The 21,385-nt window shown below is 39.6% G+C and overlaps 1 protein-coding gene across 5 annotated transcripts in view; it reads left to right on the plus strand.

The window, feature by feature from the left end:
- The window catches only part of G3BP1 (G3BP stress granule assembly factor 1), a 38,255-nt gene extending 22,900 nt beyond the window's left edge, over positions 1-15,355 (plus strand). For all 5 annotated transcript variants that reach the window (XM_067732342.1, XM_067732343.1, XM_067732341.1 and 2 more), the window contains 6 exons: positions 179-380; positions 1,959-2,060; positions 2,506-2,617; positions 2,836-2,964; positions 3,345-3,454; positions 7,589-15,355. In XM_067732342.1, coding sequence (XP_067588443.1) covers positions 179-380; positions 1,959-2,060; positions 2,506-2,617; positions 2,836-2,964; positions 3,345-3,454; positions 7,589-7,795 — 862 coding nt within the window. In that variant the 3' untranslated portion in view covers positions 7,796-15,355. The remainder of the gene's footprint in view (positions 1-178; positions 381-1,958; positions 2,061-2,505; positions 2,618-2,835; positions 2,965-3,344; positions 3,455-7,588) is intronic.
- The last annotated feature ends 6,030 nt before the right edge of the window (positions 15,356-21,385 follow it).

The raw sequence follows: 21,385 nt of genomic DNA on the forward strand, positions 1-21,385 counted from the left end.
AGTTAAGATTTGCTCACTGAGGGCTTTTCTAAAAAGTTGTCTTGTTTTCATACGCAAATACATAATTCTTAGATCTTTTTGGGGAGGAGAGAGCTATGTTTTTTAGGTGCAGGTCTCTAGGAATTTCTTGCTAAATCAACGGAAGCAGAATGATATTTCTCAAATTTTACCATGAAAGCAATGACTTAGAAGAACATTTAGAAGAACCTGTTGCTGAACCAGAGCCTGATCCTGAACCAGAGCCAGAGCAAGAACCTGTGTCTGAAGTCCAAGAGGAAAAGTCTGAGCCAGTATTGGAAGAAACTGCTCCTGAGGATGCTCAGAAGAGTTCTTCTCCAGCGCCTGCAGACATAGCCCAGACAGTGCAGGAGGACTTGAGAGTATGCAATGCGTCTTCATTTTTATTCCACTTCTATTTTTAAAAATCTCTCTTCTTCTTTATTGTTGCTTGGTTGCCTTTTGTAGGTACATTTTCATATTGGTTGTTTAGGGAAGTTTCTTCCATATTGAGCCATACCTCAGATAAGAAGTAAGATGCATATTGCTTTCTAAAATCAAAAGTAGTTTTTCCCCTCCTCTAAGGAAACTTGAATACTTTTTAGACCAGAAATTTCAGGTGCTATTTTATCACTGCATCAACAAACCTTTTTAATATTACATCTTTCAAATTGCAGATTATTGTGTGCTTGTTAAATAAGTGATAGTCTATCTTTGAAAAATAACATGGCACAACAGACTTTTCCTGCCCTTTTCTATGAAATCTAATTGAGGACAACTTTATAGTACAAGTAGAAACAAATTGCTCAAGTATAACTACTTTTCTAATCAGAATACCTGATTTGAAAAGTTTGAAGATTTTCAGTTACTGTCCCTGAGTCACATCAAGATGATAACTGAACAGAACCTTTACAGTTGATGCTCCTTGAAGGAATATGTTTTAGTGCTGTATTTATGGGGCCAGGGTTCTTGTAATGCCGTTTCTCTAACAGTTATTTCAAGTGTCTTTGCGTTAGGCATTGTTCTAGGTATGGGAACTGTCAGTAAAGTAGATAGAGTTCTTGGTCTCTGGAAGCTTCTGGGTGAGTAGGAAAGAGAAATGGTGAAATCACTTTAGCTTGCAGGTGGAAAAGTAGGTTGGCTGGATTGAGAATGGATGACAACTTAGGTGGCTTAATTATAGTAGTTCTGGAGAGAGGTAATGACATCTTGGATTAGGGTCATGGCAGTGGAGCTGGAGAAGAGATTTAAGATGTAAATAATAGGATTTGGTGATTTTGGTATTGATTGATATAACTCAAGAAGATTCTAAAGTTGGTGTAATTGGGTTATAGATTGAGAGAATCATAGGAGGAAGAGCTGGTTTTGGAAGGAGAATTTTCTTTGATTCACAAACTTGAAATTATGTGAAAGTAGCCTCTCATACTTTGCTGATACTTGATTAGTCCTAAGAATTTTAGTACTAAATTTTAAGTAGAGGGGAAAAGGAATCTCAAGTTACTAATAAATTCCATCTTGCCTCTGCAAATGAGATGCGCATGTAATAATACAAGAATTCAAAAGTTAATACCTTTTTTTAAAATTTTTATTTATTTATTGCTGTGTTGAGTCTTTGTTGTGTGTGGTCTTTCTCTAGTTGCGGCAAGCGGGAGCTACTCTTGGTTGTGGTGCGTGGACTTCTCATTGCGGTGGCTTCTCTAATTGCGGAGCACGGGCTCTGCGTGCCCAGGCTTCAGTAGGTGTGGCTCGCAGGCTCTAGAGCGCAGGCTCAGTAGTTGTGGCACATGGGCTTAGTTGCTCCGTGGCATGTGGGATCTTCCCGGCCTAGGGCTTGAACCCGTGTACCCTGCATTGGTAGGCGGATTCTTAACCACTGCACCACCAGGGAAGCCCAAAAGCTAATACCTTTTATATTGTTGTGATAAGTAGTGTAATCAACTGACGTTGGTGTGTTCCCTTAGACATTTTCTTGGGCATCTGTGACCAGTAAGAACCTTCCACCCAGTGGAGCTGTTCCAGTTACTGGGATACCACCTCATGTTGTTAAAGTACCAGCTTCACAGGTGAGTTTCTAATTAAGCTTGCATATTAGGCAAATTTACTTGTATTTTTGTGTAATGTGATTTCACAGAGGTTTAATGAATAAGGCAGAGGAGAAGGGTACAAGGTGATTTTTTTTTTATTTTTTAATTTAATTTTTTTATACAGCAGGTTCTTATTAGTCATCAGTTTTATACACATCAATGTATACATGTCAATCCCAATCACCCAATTCATCACACCACCAGCCCCCGCCCCTGCCACTTTTTCCCCTTGGTGTCCATACGTTTGTTCTCTACATCTGTGTTACCAGGTGATTTTTAATGTGTTTTTTTGTGTGTGTGTGTGAGAGAATGAGGGAGTTGTCATTTTCTAGTTTAAACCTTATTGTGAGCTAGGATACTTCACAAGAATAAAAGGTAAGTTTGCTTTGTTCTTACACAAAAGTTAACGTTACACATTTTTTAGCCTCGTCCGGAGTCTAAGCCTGAATCTCAGATTCCACCGCAGAGGCCTCAGAGGGATCAAAGGGTGCGAGAACAGCGAATAAATGTTCCTCCCCAGAGGGGACCTAGACCAGGTGAGAGCTCAGAAGGGTGGCTTCTTTAGTCTGAGCCTGTTGAGGGTGAGAGCTTGTTTTGGGAGGGTAGTTGATGTTTGCGTGTACTTAGATTTTAAAAAATATGTTGTGGAGTTAATGGAATTGCCTGTATTTAGGGGTAGAGAGAACTGTTGAATGGAACAGTCATGTAAAGGTGTCCTCTTTCTCATTCCTTCCTGCTTTTGTTTCCTCTTCAGTCCGTGAGGCTGGTGAGCAAGGTGACGTTGAACCCCGAAGAATCGTGAGACACCCTGACAGTCACCAACTCTTTATCGGCAACCTGCCTCATGAGGTGGACAAATCAGAGCTTAAAGATTTTTTTCAAAGTAGGTTATTGAGTTTTAAATACTAGATTCATTTAATACAGTGCTATCCAATAGAAACAGATGAGCCACATTTATAATTTTAAGTTTTGTAGTAACATTTTAAAAGGCAAAAAGAACCTGGATAATTTAATTTTAATATTTAACCCAGTGTATCTAAGACATCATCTTAATATGTACAAACATGAGATACTTTCCATCAGCCTATCCTAAGTCTTTGAAATCCAGTGTGTATGTTGCACGTAGGGCACATCTTATTTTGGAGTAGCCACAATTCACATGCTTTGTAACCATGTGTTACTAGTGGCTTTCATTGGACAGTGCGCGTGTAATACTTAAAGGAAATGTTCTAAGTTATTTGAGAATCTGTGTTCCACTTGCAGATTATGGGAATGTGGTAGAGCTGCGTATTAACAGCGGTGGGAAATTACCCAATTTTGGGTTCGTTGTGTTTGATGATTCTGAGCCTGTTCAGAAGGTGCTTAGCAACAGGGTAAGCAGTTTTTCATCTTGATTTTCTGTATCTTTGGTCTTTTAATGTATTCATCCTTAAAACTGTGTCTTGTATGTAAAGCGCAGTTTATTCCAACATGTCTGGGTAATATTTTCCATCATGTTTAACCATTATTAAAAGAACTGCCTGGGAGTTAGAAAAACAAAACTGCCATCCAAATAATGTACTTTTTGAATATGTGCATGATGGAGAATGAAATAACTATGGTAACCAATGCACTGAGATTTATGCAGTTCCTTTCTTTGGTAGTGGCTTAGTGGCTTCTGGTGTAAGTGATGAATTAAATATTATGTTACTTTTAGCTAAGATAACTTAGAATCAGTTTGTTTAGCAGGTATATTTGTAGTCTTCATATATAACTGTTTGGGTATAACTATGAGGAACTTCTTTTGTTCTATAAGTTGTCTGGGTTTGGAGTCACCCTACCTTAAGGCACTTTTATTAACAGTACTTTTCTAATAATAGAGGGATTTGTAGAATCAGAATCTTATTTCTGTGTTCTTAAAGAGACCGTTCCTGGGCTTCCCTGGTGGCGCAGTGGTTGAGAGTCTGCCTGCCGATGCAGGGGACACGGGTTTGCGCCCCGGTCTGGGAAGATCCCACATGCCACGGAGCGGCTAGGCCCTTGAGCCATGGCCGCTGAGCCTGCACGTCCGGAGCCTGTGCTCCGCAACGGGAAGGCCACAACAGTGAGAGGCCCATGTACCGCAAAAAAAAAAAAAAAAAAAAAAAAGAGCCCTTTCCTTCCCCCACGTCTTTCATTAGCAAAAACCACTTTCTGTAGTAGTAGAGAAGGACAAAGGTGTAAATACTGTTAATTTACTGAGATGGGTGTGGGAGTTTTAAGACCTCACTTTTTTTTCGATTGAGGTGAAATTCACATAACAAAATTAACCATTTTAAAGTTCAAGACTTCCTTGTTGGTGCAGTGGTTAAGAATCTGCCTGCCAATGCAGGGGACATGGGTTTGAGCCCTGGTCTGGGAGGATCCCACACGCCGCGGAGTAACTAAGCCCATGTGCCACAACTACTGAGTCTGCGCTCTAGGGCCCGCGAGCCACAGCCACTGAGCCTGTGCACCACAACTACTGAGGCCTGTGTACTCTAGAGCCTGTGCGCTGCAGCAACTGAGCCCATGCGCCACAACTACTGAAGCCCGTTTGCTCTAGGGCCCATGTGCCGCAACTACTGAGCCCGCGTGCTGCAACTACTGAAGCCCATGTGCCTAGAGCCTGTGCTCCATAGCAAGAGAACCCACTGGAATGAGAAGCCTGCACACTACAACGAAGAGTAGCCCCTGCTCTGTGCAACTAGCAAAAGCCTGCACACAGCCATGAAGATCCAGCGTGGCCAAAGACAAATTAACAAAACAAAACAAAAAATTTCATTAAAAAATAATACAGGGCTTCCCTGGTGGTGCAGTGGTTGAGAGTCCGCCTGCCGATGCAGGGGACACGGGTTCGTGCCCAGGTCCGGGAGGATCTCACGTGCCGCAGAGCGGCCGGGCCTGTGAGCCTTGGCTGCTGAGCCTGCGCGTCTGGAGCCTGTGCTCCGCAGTGAGAGAGGCCACAACAGTGAGAGGCTTGCTACAGCAAAAAAAAAAAAAATAATAATAATAATACAGTGTGCAACTCATTGGCATTTAATACACATTGTTGTGCAACCATCACCTATCTAGTTGCAAAACATTTTCATTAAAAGTAAGTCCCTTACTCATTGAGCAGTTTTTCCCCATATCCTCTCTCCCCAGCCCCTGGCAATCACTAATCTGCTTTCAGTCTCTGCCATTTAAAACTTACACATTTTATTAACCATGTTAGTTAGAAATGTTGTAGATCATTATTTCCCAGAGGTTCTCCAGAACCTCTGATGCTCTCCAGAATGTTAATGGGTATATTACAAAGTTTAATGTTGTGGTCATAACATTAAGTTAGCCTTAATCTGAAATGTGCATTGTCTATCAAACTGTTGGGCCACTACTTTTGTGAAGCATCTCCTGCAAAACCCTGAGAAGTGTGGAGAGAATATGGCTTATGTCACCCAGGACACAGAATACTGAACACAGAGATGTCCAGTAGGCTTTGTTGGTAAATCCACCATTGAGCGTACAATAGATCCAGGGGCCACACTTTTTGGTGCAGCCTTGACTTTGTATTTTCTTAGAGGGTATGATACTCCTGTGGGGCCAAACAAGGTCAGGCCGGATAGCTTGCTTCCAGTTAATTATCCAAGATGAGGGCTTTGGTGTTTCATTTAACCCCTGTGGGTAAGGCATGGCATCATTATGCATAGAAATTGTTGAGGTAAATTTCCTCAGAAAGTGGGCTGTATGTCTGCTACCTTTTTTCATTCAGATTGCTTCTATCCTTGTGATACCTCCATAGAGGTATCTTCTATAACTACCTTTTAAAATATCCGCAGTCCTAACCTCTCCTTATCTTTCAGACTTTAAATGATTTTATTTTTCCCATTGTATCTAGAACATTACCAGGAACAGCACTTCACATTAATGTGTGTGATTTATATGCTGTGTATATAAAAAAATATATATATATATAAATATTTGTAAATTTGTGTTAAAATACTTATAAATGTACAAATATAAGTATATATTTAATCAGAATTTAAAATTCACTTTAGAGTCAGAGCTCAAAAGAGGCTCCCCCGCCCCACCCCCATGCATGTTTCCTTACATGCACTTTCAGATCATTCCTGTGAACTCTGGTGACTTCAGATGTAGCTTGCCTTTCCCTCACCTCACTGTATTGGTAGAAGTCTACCATACTCCCTTCAGAATTTTTTTAGACTTTTTTTTGTTTTGGTTTGTTCTTAATTTTTAAATATTTATTTATTTATTTGGTTGCATCGGGTCTTAGTTGCGGCAGGCGGGCTCCTTAGTTGTGGCTTGCTGGCTCCTTAGTTGCAGCAGGCGGGCTCCTTAGTTGTGGCTTGCTGGCTCCTTAGTTGCAGCAGGCAGGCTCCTTAGTTGTGGCTGTCTGACTCCTTAGCTGTAGCATGCAAACTCCTGGTTGCGGCATGCATGTGGGATCTAGTTCCCTGACCAGGGATCGAACCCGGGTCCCCTGCATTGGGAGCGCAGAGTCTTAACCACTGTGCTACCAGGGAAACCCCCTTCAGTAATTTTTTATGAGTACAGAAATAGCTCATAGAATATGACCGTGGTGTCTGACCATGCTGTGTCGGTTCAGAGCTCATGCTTTCCTGTCAGGATGCCTTGGTTTACATTGCTCTTCTGTCTCTCACTAGCCTTGTGACCCGTGCAGTCTTGTTCCTTAACCTCCCTGGCGCATAGTTTGCTGGTCTCTATAAAATAGGTGTGCTAACAACCTTGAAAGGGTTGTTCTGAAGATTAAATGAGATAATAAAAGTGAAGTATATAGAATACTTCTCTGCGTAGTAAGTACTGTTAGATATTTATTTTAAAAAATATTACAGTAGAAAACCACTGAGTACCAGCAAGGAGCGTAAATTGAGTTCATTGGAATCTTGAGTAACCCTTTGTTTGCTGTACTTCTCTTGGCAAAAAAGAAAGCCCAAGACATAGTGGGAAGTTTCTTTTTTTTCCTGCACTAAGATCTGGTATCTTTAGTATCTTCAGTATTTTCCCAAATTCTGTTCAGGCAAATAGCATTTTAAGATTATATTTAGATGAAATTCATGATGTTTTTGAGACATATATGTACTTTGCATAAACATGTGCAGCAAAGTCTTTCCACATTAGGTGATGATGGGATTTTATTCTAAGCCTCCCAATCCATGGAGAAGGTGGCAATTTTTATTTATATTCTATTTATATAATTCTGTGGGAATATAAGATGTGCTTTAATAAGTACAAAGAGAGTTACTCTGCTGCACTGTTTAAATTGACTTTTTGACTTTTGAACTAGCTTGCATACCTAACTGCTTTTCCATGTATCTGTTAGTGGGAAAATTATGTGTTCTGAGTTTGAGACAAAAAACTGCGCTGTGAGCACGTAGGTGATTTGTAACCTGCTGGTTCCTTGTTTTGTCTTGGTTTTATAGCTTTGTTTTGTCTTTGGTAGTCAGTAGCCCATAAGCACTCTGTAAGTCTGTTCACCTTGGTTCTTACAGCCCATCATGTTCAGAGGTGAGGTCCGTCTGAATGTGGAAGAAAAGAAGACTCGAGCCGCCCGGGAAGGAGACCGCCGAGATAACCGCCTTCGGGGACCTGGAGGCCCTCGAGGTGGGCTGGGTGGTGGGATGAGAGGCCCACCCCGTGGAGGCATGGTGCAGAAACCAGGATTTGGAGTGGGAAGGGGCATTGCTCCAAGGCAGTGAATTGCTCTTCACCGATCTTCAGGCAGCAGTACAAATCCTAGCTCCCACAGAATGGTGATTTCTTCAGCCAACCTTTTGGTATCTTGGAATCTGATCCTAGTCTATGATAAACTGCTTAAGTTTGTACAATTCTACTTTTTGTGTTACTGGTGTGTGCCCCTTCCCCTCTCACCCCCACCCCTCCACCTTTTAGTCCTTCACTTCCAGTTTTGTGGAATGATATTTTAGGAAAAGTGGATTTTTAAAGAAGAAAAAAAAAAGACTGCGTTTCCTTGCTTTATTTGCATATAGACTGCATTTTTTTTTAACAGTTTCCCCAAAGGAATGTGTCTTGCTTATTACTGACATTTGGTATGTTTCATTCATTGGAATATTTCTTACTTATTTTCTACATGTTTCAAAAGCCTGTGAGAATTACAGGATTTGATAAACATTTTGAAGGCAGGAAGAACCCAAATTGTCTCTTCTTTGAGAGTCATAACTACCTTCTGGTGTGGAAAAATTGCCGTTGGAAAAATTGACAATTTAGATTCTCTCTGGTATGGTTAAAAACTGAATAAAAGGTGTTAGTAGAGTTCTTCTTTGGATACGTGGTTGCAGAACAGTTCCAAAACCTGTTTTTACCATTGAAATTTAAACTGTGAGATAGGTTTTAAATGTCTAGAATGCAACTGATAAGCTTTTCTTGAACTGTTAGATTTTTTTTTTGAAGTAGAGTTTTTTCATGTTTAATTTGTATTTGTTAAAAAAAAACCAAAAAGACCCCCAAAAAATTCAAAAATCTGAATAACACAAAACCAGAGCAAAACTGTTGTGCCTTCTATTTATCTTTGATTCCAGTCTTGGCAATTGTTTAAAAGAAAAATAATAATAAAAAAAATAAACTTAGATTTGTTCTATTAGGTTCAGAGTATGTTGGGAATTATAGAATCCCTCTTTCACCCTGTATGTCTTGTGTTCATTTGTTATGCCTTATTCTGAAATTGAGTCTCAAACTGGAATGCTTTTGAGGTCAGATGCTTCTGTAGAGGTTCTTTGACCTGAGTAGTTCAGCATTTGTATTAAGTTTTATTTCAGTGTCTCTTCAGAATCCTAATCGTGGCCCGTAAGAAAGAATGTGACTTTAATATTGGACTTCGCTGGTGTGCTTGAGTGTGCACTAGTTTTTTTTCTTAAATCATAGCCATATGGTAAATTTTCTATTTTGTTATGCTTCCCTTTTATTGGTGGGCATGCAGTGAGTGTTTCTTGGAAATGGCCAATTTTTTTTTTTTTTTTTCTTTGTGGTACGCGGGCCTCTCACTGTTGTGGCCTCTCCCGTTGCGGAGCACAGGCTCCGGACGCGCAGGCTCAGCAGCCATGGCTCACGGGCCCAGCCGCTCCACAGCATGTGGGATCCTCCCAGACCGGGGCACGAACCCGTGTCCCCTGCATCGGCAGGCGGACTCTCAACCACGGTGCCACCAGGGAAGCCCAGAAATGGCCAATTTTTATTAAAATGTTTCTGGAAGAAAATTTAATCTGCCAATATAGACTAATACTCGTTTTGCATAGTATATTACTGTTGAGTGCTCTTAGGGAGATGGGGGAAGGTTTTGTTCACACATTTGTGAAGCAAGCCTTTGCATGATAACTTGTCATTAATCGAAGGGCAATGAGCTTGTCAAGTTTAACTTATTTGTTTTCTTAACAGTATTCATCTTTAGAACTATTGTTTGAGGATAGAATATTAGTAGGAATAGGAATGTTTGTTTTGCTGTTACTGGGAAACTCTAGGTTTGCTGAAGGGTGTAGCCTTAAACTAAAATGAAGTTTGATGTTATCAGTTGACCCTCAGTACCTCAAATATTTGAAAATTGGCAACATTTCTTTCACATAAAGAAACTTTTATAACTGAGTCACATGGCTGTGTTTTGGGTCAGTTTAAATAACTAATTGGTAACCACTTCATTTGGCCCAGGCCAGTGATAATTGGAAGAAATTCAGCTTGTACTTTCGTAGCTTATATTAAGCTTGTGGTAGAAAGAAGAAAATTTAGCCTGAGTTATTTTTGAGAAAAAAATTGAGTTGCAGTAAGTGTTTGGTGATAAATTATAGATAACCTAGAAACCATTTTTCATAAGTGAATACTAAACCGTACATTTCAAAAAGTTCTTCTTCCTCAGAACAGAGCTTTAAGGGCACTAACTAGGTGCAGTGTTTCTCCACTTGGGGCTGTTACTATATCCTAGAGGACATGCAGAAATGTGTGGGATTTTTGGTGGGTTGGGGGTAGAGGGAGATGCATACCCTGCATCTAGGGTTTGCTGGGTGGGGGCCAGTGGTGCCAAGTGCCCTTTGAAAATGAAGCAACCCCATTGAGAACACAGGTAGTCCCTACTCCTATAATTCATGGTGGGTGGAATGGTGGACTAGGGCAACTGCAGTGAAAGTTGTCCTTCCTCTGAAATAGAGCCTCAGAAAAATAAACAAATTAGCAAGTAAATCTCTCTCAGGAATTATAGTAACAACTACTGTAAGTAATAATCTCAGCTTTCCTTTATCTGTACCAATTGTGTGTTTTTTTTTTAATTTGGAGAGGTAGTAGCAATGTACTAGATGCTGCTTGTAATTTATTGCAGGGGATTACTGCATAATTTCAGAAAAGAAAAGATTGCTTCAATAATTTCAAGTTATCATAATTGGGATATTATGGTGTTTTGATTAGCATTGGACTTTATAAATAGGATTTAGCGTCATGGTTAACACTATTAAGTATCCAGCTATCATCGATTACATTATTGCTGATGGAATAGACATGTCACCCTAGATACACATATATTCACATATTTCACAGTTAAAGAGTGAAAATAAAATAGATTAGGGCAAGATTTTCTTGTAGACAGCATCAACTCATCACATTCAACATAATTTTTCATCTGTAGGAATGGCCCAACATGCAGTTCTTTACTGAGTTTAATTCACCCATGAATATTTTAGCTAGGTAAGACTAGTTTGGTTCAGTGGGTCTCTTTTAAGATCTGTTGAAAATAAATAGATCTTGGTTGTACAAAAATAATTTTGTTTGCTTTTGTGCTGAGGTTGGGCTTGTGTCTCCTGTGTTCTCAACTTTTTGAGCTGTTGCTGTGGAGCGGTGAAATGGATAATGCAAAAATACTTACTTGGCTTTGGATGAGTAGGTTACTACCACAGTGTTAGTTGAATTGCACTTTAGTTTTAGGTTAGACAACTAAATTTTCACAACTATAACCCTGTGGGTTAGGTGCGATTTCTCCCAAAGTAATAGATGAAGAAATGACATCAGAGGCCTCAAAGTCATCCATGTAGCTTAGGAGCAGATTGGCTTCCAAAACTCTTGCTTTTTCTCTAAAACCATAATGCCTACCTATTTATATTTGAATGACATTAGGGGCATAGGGCATGAAATAACTACAGTATAGAGACTTGAGTCTGCAAACATTCGGATCAAGGTTAGCATTACTGTTCTCCATTTCCTTTAGGGTAAAGTAGATGCATAAACATTGATTTTGTAGGGCTTTGCAGACTGTATGGTAACACAGTAATATTGAGTTACAAGATTATTTTCTCATCTGGTTTGATAATACATTTGATACAATTTAATCTAGATATGGAAGTAATATTTTTATCAGCATCATACAGATGAGTTTATAACAGTTGTGTTTTGCTTATAACTGCCATCCTCTGATGCTTTTCTTCATCCCTTTTATATTTGAAAACCTTTGTAGAGTTGAATGATTTAGTGGAAAACGTGGCACTTTATAGAAAACAATTTGTTCGAATCCATATGAAAATTTCTTTCTATGAGGTTTAAATTTGTAGACCATTGTTCATGTTGTGGCTTATTTTAAGTAAATGATTGCATTTGTCAAATCTACTGATCTAAAAATATCTTTTATATTAAAGTTTTATTTTTGTGCTACTTGAAAGAATCTCTGCAGGAACTGCATACAAATTAGATAATTGTTGAAGTTTCAGTTTAGCAATTTTGAACCTTGTAAAAGAAGCAAGTTCAGCATTTATTTGAAATTGGGGTTCTAGCTAACTGCCTAATATAATATACCACAGATGGGCAGTGGACAGTTAGAGGTACTTTCGCAAATGTTTTAGAAACCTTAAAGAGTGTGTTAGCAACTTAGCAATGTCTTATGTGGGATGGGGTTGTAGGTTAAAGTTGCTCATCAAGTAATGGCCATATTGTACTAGATAATTAAACAAGGATTTGTGGTTTTAAGGTAGTAATACCTTTTAGAATTTGTTTACTTTAATATCGAGGTTCTGGGGACCATAGATAGGCTTGTGAACTCTTGCTAGACTGAATTAAAGAAGAAATGGTGGCACGTGTGAGATAAAACTTTTATTTTCATTCTTTTTAGTAGGTATGTATCTAACTTAGGATGATGCTGAAATTAGACTGCTTTGCTCATGCTCTCATGAAGCAGTCTTTCATAATGGCCTGAGTGAGTTGAGTGAGAAGTTGATTAAAGGTGGCCTACAGCCCTTAACCAGTTTTGCTTATGATTATGCTTATGTATTGGCTTAGAATCAAAGTTGTTTTCCTTTTTTTTTTTAATTTATTTTTGGCTGTGTTGGGTCTTTCTTGCTGCGGGCGGGCTTTCTCTAGTTGCGGCGAGCAGGGGCTGCTCTTCGTTGCGGTGCGCGGACTTCTCATTGCGGTGGCTTCTCTTGTTGCGGAGCACAGGCTCTATGCATGCGGGCTTCAGTAGTTCCGGCGCACGGGATTCAGCAGTTGTGCCTCACGGGCTCAAGAGCGCAGGCTCAGTAGTTGTGGCTCACGGGCTTAGTTGCTCCGCGACATGTGGGATCTTCCTGGACCAGGGCTCGAACCCCTGTCCCCTGCATTGGCAGGCAGATTCTTAACCACTGCGCCACCAGGGAAGCCTCTGTCTTTGATTGCATGACTTTTGAAGTCGACCTGTCTTCCAGTTTCCACTTGAACCTGGTAGCTTTTTCTAGTTCCCAGTGAGAGGAAAATAAAATAGTATTAGAAATCATTTCTCCTCTTACTTCCATAAACCATGTGACCTGAATAGTTACAGAAATCCATATGTGTTTATTACTTCGAAATATGTCCAGTGTCACAGATTCCTAAGGGACTCGTATCCAATGTGTTTTTGTTTTTTAAAAAAGTAAGCAATGCTTACCAAAAATTCACTGTTGAATTACTTTAGCAGGTATTTATTTTTCGGAAACCCATTTATGGGAAGTTTGCCTGTATTATTGGTTGTAGTTAGAGGGATGGTTGTATCATTTAATATGTATATAAACAGTTTTAACTACTGCTATATTAACCACTTTGGTTACTGATAATCTCCCTAAGCTTTGTTGTCACCTGTTTGACTTTGGGTTTGGTTTAAATTCTTAAATGTTTTTATGAGGAGCGTATGTACCCTGATTTGGGCCTTTTAAATGAAGACATAAGGATGTAGGGAAGAAGAAGGGACTTCGTTTCTTTAAAGATTCAGTGTACACTCTAGATTATGCAGAACACATGATGTTAAAAATAAATTCGTATAGGTAGATGTTGGTTTTGAAGAAGAGTGGGGTGGGCATGGAACTTAGCTGATGGGATAGGAATCATTTACGGTTTATATAAAAGAAAAAAATCATAATTTTAAGTGAGAAACATCAGAATAGTTCCATAAAGTTTTTCTTCCCATACTGATGATTACCACAAGAAACAGGAGACTCCTGTAATTCTTAGAATATTAGTGCTGGAAAGGACTAAGGTGATTTGTATAACCCCTTAGGTTTTCAAAAGATAGATGGCCCAGATTACTAGTACAGAGTTTCAAGTCAGCTTAAAGCACATTCGGGAATTGCCAGTCCTGCCCTATGTTCGCTCTGTAAGCCAGAGCTGTTAAAGGGTAGCATGTGGGGAGAAAAGGGAAGGAGCCACATTTTATATGCTTACTCCGTTGCTTCATTAGCTCCATTTTCATACCCAAGTTTTCTGTTTTCTTAGAACTGTTTTAATGCCCAATTCTACCAGGGCCTGTTGTCAGTAAGGACATTAACTGTGTTCCCCTCAGGGATGGGTTTACTACTAGCTGTCAGAAAGCTATTGGGTATCCTAATGTGTTAATAGCTGAAACTCAGCTGTAATTTTCTCCTAAATCCTTCAGCATTTTGCATTCTATACATTGTGGTGCTTTTTCCACCTTGTATTGTTATAACTGTAAGCTCCTAAGGGGCAGCAATTTGGTCTTAGGCATGTACCCTGTTCAGTGCCTGGCAGCACCGTGTTTGAATCAGGGTCCTAATCTTCCTTTCCACTGATTTTCCCTGTACTTCGTGAAAGGATGCTCCAGCCATGCTGAACTACTTAACGGTTCCTCTAACAAGCCAGGTATGGCTGATTCCGTGGCTTCAAGTGCCTTCACTTCCCTGAAGATAGACTTGCATCTGCATTCTCCTCACCACCCCCATCTCTCCCAAATCTCTTACCATCAAAGCCATTTTTTTCAAGGCCTAGTTTGAGCTTTTTTTTTTTCTCCCCTAAGAGAAAAGATGTCTTACGAGAGGGTAGCCCCCTTTTAGGAGTTGATTTGTGCAGAATTTGAAGTGAGGAACAAATTTATTCTCATCTACTTTCCTTACACATTGTCCCTCCTGTTTGAAATTCTGTCCCAACCTTCACTTTAAAATGTGCTCCTAGAATACTTTATACCTTTCTCTTAGCTAATAACTTACCCCTTCAACCTAGAATTAGAACAGACCTACCTTATGAGACCATAATCTCCTGGAGGACAAGGACTTGAGGATTAATCTCTTTATTCCTCCTTCCTCCTGGAGGTACATGAAAGCATCCGTAAATGATGATTCACTCAATTAATAAATTAATGTATTTCTGTTTTCTTTCTCACAAGGGAGGCATGCCTAGAGACCAGACTTAATTCAGTAAATTATAGGCCCTGTGCATTTCATAGTAGAGGGGATTGTTGGGAAATTTTGAGGGGTGGGCAGAGGAGGGAGGAAGTCACTGGTCATTTTGAAGTACTTCCATCCCCGGTCTGGGCCCTTAGCTATTTCTTTCTGATTGTGCGCAGTATATCCTGGGCACTTTGTGTTTATGCACAAGAATTGTATGCGCCAAATTTCAATTCCCAAACCTACTCTGTTCTCAGTTTGTCATCACCCATGCCATAAGTCTAAGTCAACTTAGACTTACGTCTTAGTCACCTTAGACTCAGTCTTAGTCATCTGCTTCTTGTTTCCTTACTTACTCCAGTGTCCAGCTAAGTCCTGTCAGTTCTACCTCAGCAGTCTTTCACATCTTCCTCCTCACTTAGATAATTTCAGTGGCCTCTCAGCTTCCTTGACCTCTTCTTATTCCCAGCCTACTTTCTACGTGATATTAGATACATCTTACTGAAACCTAGCTCTGACCATGTATCCCATGTATGTGTTCTATCCTCCCTACTAGACTGTAAGCTCCTTATGGGCAGGATCTGTGTCTGAGTCATCTTTGTATCTCCCATAGCACCTATCAATAAATATATCTTGAATGAACAGCGTAAAGCCTTGTCTTAAGTGAAATGATGTTTTCCAGATGATATGTAGGTTCCTCTCGGGTAATGGGGAGATTTCAAAAGTTCTCCTAATATAAAGTCGGTTAACTAGTAACAACTGTGAGTTAACCACAGGGAAAATTTCAGAAAAACTTTAATTTTTTTTCCATTGGAATCAGCATGGATATGTGTATATGGATGGTTCAATAAATATATTTTTATATACATGTATCACAGAAATTTTACATTCCACCTTCAAACTGCAGAAATAGACTTTTTTTAACAAGCCAAAAAATAACTGCCATAACATTTATGACTTCATGCAAAAAATGGGGAAGAATCAGGGACAAAGGGGAATTAATTGGTTGTGCAAGGTGAAGAGTCCAGTGAGAAGTAGAAAGGTACAGTAGGAAGCGATTGCTTAACATGCTGCTTAAGGTGGTAGCCAAACAAATCCTTAACTGCAGCATTAAGGCCAAACCAAGTGTATACACATATACAAAGAAATTTCCATAGAAAAGGCATACTGTCACATTTTCTTCCAGGAGAGGATGAGGAGCTTTGTGACTAATCCTCACCCAAATTTCCAGGCCAGTTAATTGTTTAAGATGTCCCCAGGTTACTTAGAAATGTCTTCTACTTTGGCCAACTGTCAGTTACTGCTCTGTGGGCTTGTGACTTTCGTAGTCTCTTACAGGGAAGTATGAATCATCTTGAACCTCTTCCATCATGGGTGATCAAGCACTTCGTAGCTTAACTAACACTGCCCAGCCCAGCATAGTTTTTACATCTCGCCAAAGTACTGTAATTCGCATTTGTCTTAGCTGTAACAGACTGTGTAGCCAATGATGGCATTGTGACCTGAAGAACTAAACAGTGCCTTTCTGTTCTTTGGGGTTAAGGTAACTTTTTGAATAGTTAAAGTGTAATGAACCAAAGTGTGAGGTTTCAGGTAACGACCCCTGGAGTTGTTGAAAGTTAATAATCAACTTCTGTCCCCACTGTGTCACACATTTAAGTTGGCAGCTACCTTTTTGGAAAAAAGGAAATGTAAAATCACTTGCAGAAATATCGTAACATGGGATTTGCTCTTCTGCCTAAACATAAAGTCAGGCAACTTTTAAGACAAAGGGCATATTTTTTGTGCAAATATCAAATGGGTAAAATAGGGAAACCATGGGCAGATGTTTGGAGATGACTTCCAGTTATGCAGAAGTCATTTGCTTTGGCAAGGTTGGGGGGCAACTCTTGAGACTGGCCCATTTTAGTGGATGAATTGTCCAAAAACAAAAAAAAATTAAATCTAAGATAAATTATGTAAGTAAAATACAGTGACTGACTTTGAGCCTTTATTTGATGATGTTACCACTCATTTTGGAGTGTTTTAGATCAGTCTAACGCTGCTTTTTCATTAGTGTTGTCTTAGCTGTGAATTGGATATCAAGTAGTCATGTTCGTCCCCAATTCTTTATGGGCCAGTTTCCAAGTAGGGCCCAGGGTATTCACAACAACTGTGGCTGCAAGGTAATTCGTCTCCTCCCGTGGGTTCCCTGGGTCAGTCAAGTTTGAGAATGAGGTCTCTGGAAATGGCTTGTTCTGGGAGAGGACCAAATAATGTGTGACTTGGGAGCACTTTAGTATGTTTTGAACACTTAGAAAGTGAGCAATCAGTATCCTTTCCAACTGCGTTTCACCCAAACTGACACTAGTTATTTACATTGCAGTAATTTGCATGGGTTCTAGATACAGTACTTTTGGACTGATCCAGACAATGAGACATGTGGATCCCCTTTGGCAACCTTGCTGAGAGGCTTAAAAGCGTTAAGAGTTTTGTCTTGGTCACTTTGTAGTTCACGTTGTACACCTCAAGTCTAACTACAGCAGGGAAGATGTATATTGTGTCGTTTTTCAAACTTATTTGGAGGCTGCTGAGGTCCTTGGTATGTTTGTCTTGAAAGTAGAACTTGGCTATTTAACTTGCTTTAAAAAAAATTTTTTTTTTTTTGAGAAAGTTGTACTTTTGTTTAATATGTGCAAGAATCACATTGGGTAGGTATTTAATCTGTGTCCAGTATACTAAGTAGCAAGACACACCCCTTTGGGATTTAATTCACTCATCTCATTTTAACTGTTGTTTATGCTGAAAATATTATAATGGATCACGTATTGGAAGGTTGAACCATTAAAATGTGAAATAGTCTGAATTTTAAATACTCTGAAATGCATTGTGGGAATGTCCAATTTTTTTGTCTCTTGCATACTATTCTGGCTAAATGGCATGTTGAGCGTGGTACACCTTTAAATGTGGTAGAAATATATATCTAACATGGAAAAAACAGTTTAGCAAATTGATTATTTGATATATAAGCACCACTCTAAAAAAGATGTGGGGCAATCTTTCATCTATTACTAGGATAGGTAATACTAACCTTCTCTTTCCCAAAAGTATTCTTTCTAAAGAAAGGCAAATCATTCTGAAAGAAATTATTCTTTTTACATACTTCCACAAGCAGTGACTTATTAAAAACCAGTTACGTTTTGTCTGTTTTTTTTTTTTCTATTCATATTTGACATTTTCACGCTCCATACCCTTTTTACTTTATAGTCATGATTTCGTCCTTTGAATAGATGCTCTTTGGGTTGGGAGAATCATTTTAGTTACAGCTGAAAATAAAAAGGACATGCTAGATTATTCTTTTCTTCTAGGTCATCTCTGTTTAATATTTCAGATCAACAAAATGTAATAGTACTAGGATCACAATCTCTTCATTGCAAATAGCTACATTGTACTAAGAATTGCCTTGGTTTGAGATTTGACAAAAGAAGAAACTCTAGAAGTAACTTTTTTCAGAATCACTGTAGAATAGTGAGCTGAATGTAGAACCATGACTCTACTGTACCTTTATTGTCCCCTTTCTAGTGCCTACCTACCACAAACTAAATGCATAATACTTGGCTTGAATTGATGATGTCCTAGAAGATGTGAATTTCTAGTGGGTATTAACTATATCTGCTGCTGAGATGAAGGGAAAGGCAAGTTCCCTGCAACAAAGTACAGGTAAATTTGAATTAGGCTGGAAGTATCAGTTAATGGAGAGAGGGGATTGAATGAGCTGCTTTGCAAACCATGAGAGAATATCCTATTGGTCTGTCTTTGAGAACTGACATACTCAATAGAGTCCTGACCCTTTATTCTACATTTAAGGTTGTCCTGATGCATTCCAAGTCTGTCTTTCCAAACATGCCTACCGTTCATTAGACTTCAGCCGAATGGATAGTCACTGTGCCTTATATTGTGCTTCTTGTTATTTACCTCCATATTTTTTACTCATGTTCCTTCTGCTGGAATACTCGTACCATCCGTCAAAATCTCACATGTTTTTTAATCTTGCTACTGCTCAAATGGCTCTTAAGCCGTGAAACATATCATGTTTTATTTTCTGCATGGTCCGTGGTACCCTCCTTTGTCACATATTTCCTGCATTTCACGTTAGTAAGTATTACCAAGTATTGGTAAGTACCAAGTATTTTGGTACTTCTTAGTAAGTACCAAGTATTTTGGTACTTCTATTAGCCCCTCCTGTGATGTAGAAAAAGAAGGTCTGCTTTATTCTGATGCCCTGCTTTCATTGTACGCTGTCTTGCCACAGTAGATTTAATAAAGAGCAGGTAGGTGGAGACAGGCAGGTGCAGGGAGGTTAAAAACACAAAGCTGATAGAAAACCTGCACAGAATATGTACATTCTAGACCTGGCTATGACACTTTCTTTTGAAACCTCCTCCTTGAGCTTTCAGCTCAAACCTTGAAGGGTTAAGCTGCTTTCTCTAGGCTGAGACATTTTGAAAAATCATCCAAAGGCAAGTACTTAACAGTTGCCAGGAGACCCGCTGAACCTGACTTGTGGTCGCTAAACAGGGTCCATTCAGAGCGCCACTTTGCTCACCAGCATCCAGAGCTGCACAGAAGGAGCGGCCCTGGTCCTCAGAGCGGTCGCCAAGACCTTTCTGGTGTCGCTGCTGGTAGCTGATGGTTCTGTTAGGCCAGACGCCAAACTTGATGCAGCTGAAGTGTCATGGATGAGGCCAAAAGGGACTTCAGCAATGTAGTAAGAAGAAGCCTACCCCCATGAACTGGTCTGGCTAGATGATACACATCAGGTTACCCAGGCGATTGTTAAGTCAGGAACAAAAGGACTTGGAGACAAGCAGTAGCTTGTTAATATATATTTTTTGAGTGTGTGGGGGAGGGTTACGTCCACATATTTACCTATGATTTTATTTTCCCACTTAATTTCCAGAGCCTGGATAGGAGTCAAGAGCTGTTAGAAGGCCCTCCTTTATTGGAACGTTGGTCAGGCTGCCACTTATAATACTCTTGTTTCAGTGGTACCTCATATAAACAGTTGCTCCGTCTTTACCTCCGCAGCTGCTTGGGGGAAGTGGTTACCTTGTGTTTAACACTTTCAAAGGTGGGTGAGACTACAGTTACATAAATCTAAAAAGTAAACTGCTGTGGAAAATAGTTTTTTGTTTAGAGTCTGAGCTCAGATGTGCCATCCTCCAAGAGACCTGTCCTGAATTCTTTCTCTGCCTCATCTGTTACCAGATCTTCTCTTGAATTAGTTATTCATATCCATATGACATCTCACTTCACTAAATATAAGTTCTGTAGTTAGGGGTGGTGCTTAGCTTTGGTTCCTATGCCTTGTATTGTTTGTAGTAGGTTCTTAGTTGAGTGACTGTTTTAGAGGGATTCTAGACTTAGGAAAGACTTTCAGAAAAGTTCTAGTCCTTACCCAGGAGTCCAGCCAAATCCAAGCCATTCCAGGACACAGTGACCTCTCATGTAAGACTACAGACAGGGTGTTCTCGTGGTCCTCTAAATGCCATTTATTCCCATTCTGCCCTGTTGTTTACTCATTTTGCTCTCTTCCACAATTCCTTTAGCCAGAAAATGGCCCCATATCAATTCCAAATCCTTCATGTACCAAAAACTGGATTAGTAGGCTCTCAACCATTTAAGGTGGGCTGATTTATATTCATTGTTCATTACCAAGTTCTGAGAAGAGGAAGGCCAAGGATTGTCTTGGTTGGTTCTTGATCTAGAAGATGTTTGATTTCCAGTCTAGTACAAGATAGTATGCCTTGGCACATAACAGGTTACAGGAGGTTAAATTTATGTGTATTGGAATGTACCTAGGCAAAAAGAACCATGTGCTTCAGTTAGAAGATACATTTGAGTTAAACTAATGTCTCTTCAATATACTGCTTTTTAATGTAAACTAAATTATTTTAATGTAAACTACCACATCAATTACTTGATTTTATACTCAACAATTTGGGAAGATAAGAGCTTTTTACAGGCAGGTGACTAAGGTCACAGAGAGTGAAGTAATTTGTTGAAGTCAAAAACAGATGAGGTCAACATGTCATGCCTGTTCCAATGATGTGAAACTTCCGCAAGGCTGTGACTTGGGCTAGTAACGTAAGCTTTCTGAGCTGCCGTTTCCTGATCTATAAAAGGAGAAATAGGATTAGGGCCATTGTGAGAATTATATAATTTATAAGTTATATAATTTAAAGAGACTGACATACAGTAGGTGCTCAACAATATTATTGCGATATTCAAGGTTTGCTCATAATCTCTTAATGGTCCACGTATGAGTGACCACTATTCACAGAGCTTAATATGGTGCTTCTATTTAGCTGATACTCATGGTATCCATGGGAAAAAGGGATGCAGGTGCTTGGTAAGTGGAATCGGTTCTAGAATTTAGGTCTTTCAGTGTGTGTGCAGGCTCTGAGGCAAGTGTGGTGTAATTCGCCAGTGAGAATCCTTGGGGCTAGTCATGCAGTGTCACTGAATCAGCTGCTCTGCAGGGCGGGTGGATTTAGCCCTTTGGGAGCCAGCCTCAATTCTGAAAGAAAGATTTCTGGTGACCTCTTCTGGCAAACAGGAAGAAGTGATGAGGAGCTTCAGAGAGATTGAGATAATGGAAATGCTCTACGGTTTACATCAAGGGGGTGGAGTTAGCATTCA

Source organism: Pseudorca crassidens, chromosome 3, assembly GCF_039906515.1.
Source record: "Pseudorca crassidens isolate mPseCra1 chromosome 3, mPseCra1.hap1, whole genome shotgun sequence".
NCBI classification, from domain to species: Eukaryota; Metazoa; Chordata; class Mammalia; order Artiodactyla; family Delphinidae; genus Pseudorca; species Pseudorca crassidens.